At 34.9% G+C, this 9,923-nt stretch overlaps 1 protein-coding gene across 2 annotated transcripts in view; it reads right to left on the bottom strand.

Annotated features, from left to right (window-relative positions):
* Positions 1 to 2,669: 2,669 nt before the first annotated feature.
* The window catches only part of LOC149410641 (scavenger receptor class B member 1-like), a 196,673-nt gene continuing 189,419 nt past the window's right edge, over positions 2,670 to 9,923 (bottom strand). For both annotated transcript variants that reach the window (XM_089648194.1, XM_089648195.1), the window contains exons 7-10: positions 8,253 to 8,477; positions 6,953 to 7,067; positions 5,262 to 5,557; positions 2,670 to 4,516 (exon numbers count right to left, since the gene is read on the bottom strand). In XM_089648194.1, coding sequence (XP_089504320.1) covers positions 3,677 to 4,516; positions 5,262 to 5,557; positions 6,953 to 7,067; positions 8,253 to 8,477 — 1,476 coding nt within the window. In that variant the 3' untranslated portion in view covers positions 2,670 to 3,676. The remainder of the gene's footprint in view (positions 4,517 to 5,261; positions 5,558 to 6,952; positions 7,068 to 8,252; positions 8,478 to 9,923) is intronic.

The raw sequence follows: 9,923 nt of genomic DNA, 5'->3' as shown, positions 1-9,923 counted from the left end.
CTGTTTCTGCGCTTAGTTCTTCTAAACTACAAAGGACTAAAGATGTATGATGGAAAGCCTGAAAGTCTAAAGAATGAATGTATTTAAAAAGAAATGTTATGTTTATTTAAAAAATATTTAAAGTTACAAAATGAAATATTATCTTGTTTATATTAGTTTATATTCAAATGTTGTATAAACAAACTCAATAAATAAAAAAAAAATAAAAAAAACTAAGCAACAGATTTTAATGAAGGTTTAAATATTTATTTATTTATTTATTTATTTATATACACGGTGTCCGGAAACTCGTAGTACAAGCGGGGAACTGGAGAATCTACACCACATGGGGAACCCAAAAAAACATAAAGTTTTTTTTTTTGAGCATTTTCAAAAAAAAAAAAAAAAAAACCAAAAAAAAATATTTTTCGGCTATTTTAGGGTTAAAGTTTTTTCTGGTGTTTAGGGTTGAATAACAGATGTTTTAACCCTGCAGAGCAGAAATATTTTATGATTACACCGGGTTAAATGAAGGGTGATTTCAAAATAATGCTTCAAATCCGAGTTTCTTCATTTGTTTTACTTTCAAATAGTTTTAATTAGTTGGGTACTTTGATCTTCAGTAATAATTTATAAGAATTTGATTAAAAAAAAAAAAAAAAAAAAAAAAAATCAACTTCAAACTCGATTTACTCGATAACGAAAGCTCAAATAAAAAAAAATTATACTACAAAATCGACTCCAAATGTGATGTAGATTCACCAGTTTCCCGCTTGTACTACGAGTTTCCGGACACCCTGTATATACGCCTAAAAAGGCTTTTACATAGAAGTGATACATGATGCAGTACAATAAGAGAATATGTATTATACAGGAGATATTGACAGAAAATAGATGTAATCCATTTTAAAGAAGGTAAAAAATACACACTTGTAAAATTGTGATTACAAGTATAATGAGAAAATATTAAAAAATATGAAGCGATATTAGTAAAACGTAAGAGTAACATAAAGTAAAAAAGAAATTATAACAACACTACATATAAAACAAATCATTAAAACTAATTTACCAAAGCTACTCTAATTTGTAGGATTCAACAAAGTGTTGGTGTAGATTATGCTTAATTCTATGTATGGAGTCAATAAATAAATCAATAACACCCCCATACTTGTTGCCCAGATCATGCATCCTATTGGTCAGTGAGTGTGTCTGATAGTTGGTCGAGTATGTATTACAGAAGAATGTTATATTTTGTCTTGTATTCCTAGTCGGCACATGTAGTTTAATAGTGGCAAGGATGGCAGGACTATCAATTAAGTTGTTAATGACTCTGTGTAACACAACCAGGTCTGAAATAATTCTCCTGTCAGACAGTGTTATTTGATGCAATTGATTCATCAAACTGACATAATTAATGTAATCAATAGGAATTCCGAGCTTAAAATTTACGTACTTAAGAAATTTGTGCTGAACTCTTTCTATATTATTGGAGTGAACTTTATATAAAGGGGACCAAATAGGTGAATTATACTCCAATTGACTTCTGACTAATGAAATATAGAGGGTTCTCATACAATCTATAGACTTAAAATCGGTTAAAGTTCTGCAAAGGAAGCCAAGCATCATATAAACATATAAATATGTTAAAACGTATATGTTATACATGCAAATTATATTTATCGAAAGAAGAGAAAAGTTGAGCAACGCCGGGTAAAAATCAGATAGTTAATAATAAATTAGACATTTTACCTACAAAAACTTGTTTCTACAAAAGGTTGAAATGAAACTAATTAGGTATTTAAAAAAAAATAAACTAAGTTAAAGTTTGGTAAGATTTCCGAAATTTGAAAAATAGGTAGGGGGAATGTCGTAATTCGGAATCGGAATGTGTAGGGGGAATCCTTTTTAAAATAAATAATCAAAAAACGTTATTTTATTATGCAATATTCATTTTTATTTTATACAGTATCTTACAAAAATATACTTATTACTCTAGCACCAGTAAAATATCAAATCTTTATTAAAATACACATGACTGATAATTATTTTCAAATCTACAGTTTCTGTTCCTTAGGGCTGTTAGAAATTAAATTTGCAATCATTCATCTTAAAATATTCGTTTATGTTTAATTCAGAACACAAAATTAAAAATTGTTAGACACAAGACACAAAAATACTGATTATTGTTTATGATTATACAAAGTCTAAGCTATTATTATTCTCAAATTAACGATTCACTCTTAACTTATATAAAATTGAGCATTTGAAAAATGTTTTAAAAGTTTTCTTGTGCAAATAAGTACTACTTCTGAGATTTTGAAATAAATTTAGAAGTAGCACTTATTAAAAACACAGTCTAACATAATTTTTAAGGAAACATTTTAATTATACCAAATCCTAAGAATATTTTCTATAAAGTTTAAGCAGCCTTGAAATGGTTATACATAGTTATCTATTAAATATTATAATCATTTATTAGTTATTAATTACCTAAAAATAATGAAATGTTTCCTTGGTACTGAATTAATAAACAACAAAATTGAGATAAGCACATAATTTTGTTTGTGTGCGTTTATTTCCTTGTACAAAGCAACAAAATAAAACAATATATATAATGTATACATAATGTAAATACTAATATAATATTGGTATATAAGGCGATACGAGTTACACGGATGAACGTTTCCGAACATTCTAGTAGCTTACCGCTACAGGGTGCTTTTCATATACGTTTTCTGAATGTTGGCTGCTATATACATATTTGCTACTGTCACATAATTACTTATTGAATTTACCCAAAGCAACAAGGACAGAAAATACACCAACTTGTACCGTCAATACTGATCGTCGTGAATTAACTGGTTCACCGAGCAATAACATCTTTACGTTTATCATGGAATATGATGTTATGTGATTGAAGGAAAACATATATGTTATAAAATGTAAACATAAACATCATTTAAGAGTATACTTTAAAAAAATCATAATATGCTCTGTCATAAATTCTTGAAAGAATATTTATTCATATTCATATTGCATACGTACGAGCGCAAGTAAATAATTATATTTTTTAAAACATAATTTGCAAAAAGTGTTTTCTCCTAAAATAATTAAATTAGCGTTATCTATGAAAGAGCATATTATGAAATATTTTGGCATTATACACTGTTTATCATGGACTGTCGCGAAACTTTAGGATCTCATGAAAATCTAATCTACAATCACGCTTGAATAAAACTTATTATTATAAGTCTTTATTAGGATGATTAAAAATATTATTCACATGTTTCAATTTAACAGTAATTATTGTATTAAAATGTCAAGAACCCATATCAAAAACGTCAAGAACCCATATCATAAACGACAATAAGCCATATCAAAAACGACAAGAACCCAAATCAAAAACGACAAGAACGCATTTCAAAAACGACAAGAACACATATCAAAAACGACAAGAACCTATATCAAAAATGCCGTGATTCATAAAACAAACTATGAAATTATAAACTATGCTAGAAACTTAATACAAAACCAAGCTTTTGCATCGACTTTTAACCAAGTGTTCGGTTGTATATTTAATTTAAAAACACTATGTTTCATATACTAGACCTGCACATGTTTAACTATGCCAAAAACATTTTATTTAGCACTAATCCCATCGACACTTAGTGTTCGGATACATTGTCACTTATAAAAACTAAACTCTGTCTTCTGGCAAGTATGGTAATCTAGATAACATATCTTTCGTTTCTTCAACGGAAAAGAAACGTTCGGTCTCAAGTCGTGTCATTTTCTTCTCCATCTTAGCAAATTCCACTGACTGTCTCCGCCGGTGAGCATCAAAGGGAGCATCAAACTCACTTCCATCATCCACAATCTCCAAATCGCATACTTCATCATCATCGGTGATCTCAGCTTTAGTGGAATGATCTTCTCCTGCACCATCTTCTTCGCTTCCAGACAGGCAGGATTCAGAATTGAAGCCTTCATTATTATTAGCTTCATCGTTGGATTCATTGCTCGATCCTTGTTCCTCGTTCAAAATGTTTGTGAAACTCTTGATATTTTTTGCCATGCCGCCCAGATTACCTTGGACTTTATTGCTGAAACTGATGCTTAGATCTTTAATCTTATCCGCTTGGATTTTGATGATCGATGGTCTTCTTTCTTCAGATATGTGAGCTTCGGTTTCATCGCTGTCAGACGTGTTGAGATCGACAGCATGCAGGAAAGGCGAAGAGCTTTCATTTCCATCCATGGGGATTTCACATGGTCCATATACTCCTTGTAATTTTGCTTCAAGATCCATGGACATTTTGCGTATGGAATTGGTGAACCTACTGCCCCTACGTTTGGGGTTGTAGGAAGTTCTGGGGATTGCCGTCTTGCGAGCTCTCCAGGTCATGACTCCGCCTAGGAGCAGAAGAAGGGGGGCTACGAGGAGAAGGATCCACATCAGGATAGTCTGGACAATTGGCAAGATGTTCAGGTAGAGCCGGAAGAGAGTTCCCATCTGCTCGGGAAGACCAAACATGCGCTAGAAAAAGACAAAATTATTACTAACACGCTAAAACAAAAAAATACGACGAATGAAAAGGATGTGTACTATAATCAAATACAGGGGAAAGCATCACATGTGGAGTCAATTTCGCAGTAAAACTTTTTTTGATATGAGCTTTCGTTTTTGAGTAAATAAGTCCGAAGTTTTAATTTTTAAGGTCGTTCGTTTTTGAAAAAAAATCGGTCGCTATGGGCTCACTATCAGCTGTTGCTTAAGTCATGGGACCATCAAGTAGAATAAACATGTTGAGTCGACTCATGTCAAGCGTTAGAAAAACAGAATAATATGTATGGGACAGTGTTTGTCTGGCGGTATATCATATCTAATTTGGGTATAATTAACGCTCCTCAAATTATGAACACCAATAACCTGAATGGCAAGACTTGTCAACTCAAGTCAGGACTTTGAATTTTTTGGTGTAAGTCTTAAAGATTTTTATCAGTCATCACCACACGCAAAAAAAAATTGTTTTGATGTGACAGAAGTCGTAAACTCCGTTAAAACCTTGTTCCTGTCTTGACTTGAAATTATATTTATTGTTTTTGTGCCCTATTTTTGTCAAAGCTGTATTTTTTTTATTTATTCTTAATTGTTACATTTCTCCTTGTATTAACTTCGTGTAGTATGCAACTTGTTGACTTGATCGATTATTAAATAAATAAATGTCCCGACGCCACATTCGTTCAGTGCAGAGATCTTGTAAATAATTTAAAATACTTACGAACTCAAACCACAAGAGCGGCAGCGTCATCTTAGAGAACGACCCAAGCAAATGCATCGAAGACATGTCATATAGCAGGGCCATGTTGATCTGAAACCTGGCTGCGACGCTGAGGGGTAGGCCAGACTTAGGCTGTAGCCAGATGGAGGACCCGTGCAGCGCTGGGTCTGCCGACAGACCCTCGATACGGTGGCCAAGGGTGGACGCGCCGTCCAGGAAGTGCGGGTAGCTCAGCGCGATCGGAAAACCGTAGTAACAGTCGGTGACATCGATTAACCCTTCGGCTAGGCAGTTTCCTGAAAGAAAATTAAGACAAATAGGTTAGTAGCTAAGTTGAAAAAACCGCCAGATGTTCACCCAGACGTTGCGGGTTCAATTATCTGGTAGTTAAAGTCCCCTCTCATTGGAGAAGCAAAACAATTCGCGTATAATGATGGTAGAAACTTACTGGGTATTCATATCTGTTACTAAATGTGATATTTTATAAATTAGTTAGCTGTGAGAAACACAGATGGCAATAGTAGAATTAATTCAGAGCTACCGATATAACAGAGAACGACAAAATGGCAATAGCTCATCAAGGTCAAGCACATAAATGAACCACTCACGTCAAGCAAAGAAAAAGATTCCTACTCCTGGCTGTCATTCGTGGTATTCAGCTATATTATAAATTACGTCCAATAAAAGGACAACAGTGCTTTGTGTAGTTTCGGAGATTTATTGAAGGGTAATCCAAGATTCCGGAAGATACAATACAAAGTAAACCTTAATCTATTGCAAGCAATCCCCACGACATTACTGGGAGAGTATGAGAGTATGCTACTCTGGAACGATGTGGAAATGTACTGTCACACCATAACCTTTCTATAATTATTAGTGGTATCTAAGTAAAGAAAAATAATTCAAGAACTTGTTGCAAAATACCAAACTGAGGAGGCCATAACATAATGGAACCGAAAGGTTCTCTGTGTCCATATTTAATTAGTGGTGTGCTGTTAAAGTGTAAGTCCGTGAAATTCTCGTAACTACCCAGTAATATAAAATGCAAATATCATTTCAGGTTTAGCAATCAGTATCTAATTAGGAACTTTGGGGTCATACGAGGTCAAGAAGAATTTTAGTAGAACTTAGTACAAAATGTACAAAAGATAGGATACATCTTTTTCTTCTCTGTGTGGGAGAGGAGAGTTGGTGGAGGTAAGAGTGCTCTAAACAATCAACATACTCCAAGCGTTAAGAGAAAAACAAGGAAATTCAATAGATTTCATGCATCAAACAGCCAAGATTATTTTTTTTTAAAGATCGGTGGTTAAAACCCAATTTGCCATGCAATGAGGTCAAGTTCACCGAAACACTGATAACATCCATCATGAAAGGACTTTTTCGAAAACGCACAAAGGGTTCATAAATATGATTTTCCTTCTGCGTTTCAATCAATAGATAATGTAGACAGTCAATAGACTACAAGAAATTAACCAAAATTGCAATTGAGGAACAGAAAACCAACGTTAGCATATAAGTGATTAGTGTAAATCTACCAAGAAAACATAAACCAGAAGAGTGTACAATGAATAAGGTTAACATTGAGATGGAGTCAGAAAGTCTGCCACGAAAGAAAGGAAGATATTAATGATGCTAATCGCCCATCTTCAGCAAATAGGAAAACATTTCACCGAAGAGTGTTAGCATACCTTTCCTGCAGAAGCACTTGTTCTTCTCTTCTCTGGCTCCATTGTCCAGTGTGTTGTTGTGAAAGGAATAGCGGTTACCCCACAAACCGTCCACCCAGCCCTCTCCTGTCTTTACCTGGAAAATAAACAAACACATACAATATAAATTACCATTTAATGATATGATAGGTACCCCCACCGTTGATTGCGAGGCGAGAGATAAGGACTTACAAATGACATTCTGGGTACTAAAATATTCCTGATTTCACTGCGGCCATTCTCTCGTCGGTTTCCACTAAACTTTGTGCACACCTAATACATTTTTCTTCTTCTGGTGCTTCAATTTTGACTGATTTGCCAATTTTGGCAGCTCTCGTCCATCCCAATCCTTTAGTTCTCTTTAAATCGTCAGCCTATTCCAGCAGCCGGTGAACTCTAATTGTCTTCCCAACCAGGGGCGCCATTCCATGATATTGCGATTCCAACGGTCATTAAGTCGTGCCATATCTCGCAAGGAAACATTTAGCATGACTCTTTCCACGGTTCTCTGCGTAGTGCCTAGTTATTTTCGTTCCAACTTTCTTGGATCCATGTATAATACACTTCGAACGTTGGTACTATAAGCTTAAATTATTTGTTAAAAACACGCGTTCAGAGGTGTAGGGGAATCTTCCTGTTTTTGATAACATGGAGAAGGTTGCTGACGGCAGCCCATCCTGATTAACTATTTCTCTCGTTGGTCTAGTTTTTCTACCTAGTTTAAAAATTTTATTGAAATTGCATTGCTACCAAAGTATCTTCACTTATCGAAGTCGCTGACATCTAGGCGGCAGCCAGTCGGTTGTTTTCGTAGGCAAATTCTAGAACTTTTCTTTTTTTATATTCAGAAAGCCCCGAGGAAAATGATCTCTTTCAGGGCCTATGTCATCTTTTTGGAAATGAAGGAGAGCGAGTTAAAGGGTATGAGGGTTGGGCAGTAATAAAGGGATCAGAATGTCCAGGAGTGACGAACATATTAATATATCCTTCCCGCTGCGGCGCAAGGCGATGTCCCGAGAGGCCAGTTGGATAAGTCAAAGGGTCTCCCCAAACCAACCTCTTCCGATCTGGCACGCCACGCAGCTGGTGGGCAGGCGCATCTTGAACATTTCATCGGGTGAAGTGTGATATCACTAAACCAGCAACCCACGTGAATGTGACCTGGCAAAGGTTTTGGTTATCTAATAAATGGTCACGGGGCGGCGGCACTCAATCCCGCCTCCCAAATTAGTAGGGAGTCAAGACCCACCGTGAAACTTTATATCTAGGTATGGATGCTTACCATTGGAGCAGCTCTGCAAAGACTCTTCCTATAGAACAAGACCTCCTGTTCAGGGGTCAGATCCCCGAGGAACTTGGCTCCGTCGGACGCCTTATGGATGTTTCCACATTCACCCTCCCAGTGCGGCAGGTGGCGTGAGCCTCTCCACGTGTCCAGCAGCCCCGAGAGCTCTGGGGCCCCTTCACCAGTGTACATGGTCTCGAAGTCAGTTTCAAAGTCGTACATCTGTAAATAATTAATACTTTCATGTTAGTTATGTTATGACATTATTTAGTTTGCTCTGTTGAGATGAAGCGGATCGAATTTTTGTAACCAACATCAGACCAAAAGTAAGCCGGTTTTTGCTAGAGCTGGACTCTCATGAAAGGGTGTTGGATGTTTTTGTGGGTGAGATTCTATGGAATATACGAAGTAAGCTTTAATTCACGTTTAACGCTAGCAGAGATTTGTGGTGTTTGTATGTTTAATGGCCAAGAAATCCACTCACTTTTTTTTCAGAGCTCCGATAAACAACACCTCTTAGGATGATGTTAATCCTTCTGATGTCGGAAAGTCGTAACTCAGGTTAGTGGCAATTCAAAACATTCAACACACTCTTGAAAAGTGATGAAAAAACTAAGTTCAATAGTTTACGTTAGGTTAGTTTTTTCGAATTTTTTTTTTCACCACTTTTAGTGACTTTATATCACTTTTCAAAAGTGCGTTGAATTATCACTGTTCTTAGTTGCCATGGAACCGTCCTTGGCCAATTAAACAACAAAATTTACAGCCTTACTAAAGAAAAATCGATTTACATTCTTTAAACGGTGTTTTTGTTACACATTGTAAGAATGTGAAAGTTAAGTTAAGGTACTAATAAAAAAACATTATTAATTTTTTTTTTTAAGTTGGCAACAACGTTTTTGCGACTTTACGCATACGCATTAATATACTTTTTAAGGGCGGAAGCCGTAGTTGACAGCTGTTTTCATGTCCTCTTGAAAGATTTATAACTTATTTTTAAATAAATTTGTAATAGCATTTGTTAAATCCAGGATTTAAAAATAATTTTATAGTTAATATTTTACAAGAACTTCTTTAAGGCGATGCACTACGTCGTGTAATATTTTAAATTGAGCCGCTATCAATAACAACCCTTACGTAGATGGCGATAAGGTTTAAATTCCCGCTTAACACCATCCGCCTGTTTTGATTTATGCAAGAAAAAAACATGGCCAAAAACTGCCTTTTATTTTATTTTGTGGATGTTCAAGCTTAAATAATTTTTTTTTTCGATTATTTTATAAATAACTTAATTTGCCACATTATACAATAAAATCATAACCGAAAATGGGTTCGTAAGTAGGAGATTTTGAACTTTAAAGCTGTTTTCATAGGCCTTTACACTATTTTTTTCTGGGCTTATAAAAAGACGTATCTAAAAAATACTCGATTATTTCAAAGGTCAAGATGTATTCTTCTTGCAGTATTTAATTAAAGCATCTGAAACATTTCTAGGCGACCAAATTATCAAACCAAAAACACATGATTTTGCATTACCACGTATGGCATCGCCTTAAAGTGATGTTTTTTCGTAACCTAAATGCCTAATGCACTTGTTAAACCATGTATCGAAAAAATAAAAATGTTTGCGGTGAGCTTGTTTTTTCAACGTTTTTGATGTTTGAAATT

The sequence above is a fragment of the Hesperophylax consimilis genome, chromosome 27 (genome assembly GCF_061612785.1).
Source record: "Hesperophylax consimilis isolate HC1 chromosome 27, BYU_Hcon_1.0, whole genome shotgun sequence".
Lineage (NCBI taxonomy): Eukaryota > Metazoa > Arthropoda > Insecta > Trichoptera > Limnephilidae > Hesperophylax > Hesperophylax consimilis.
Note: the sequence above shows the minus strand (reverse complement) of the source record. Positions and strands in the feature narration are given on the sequence as shown.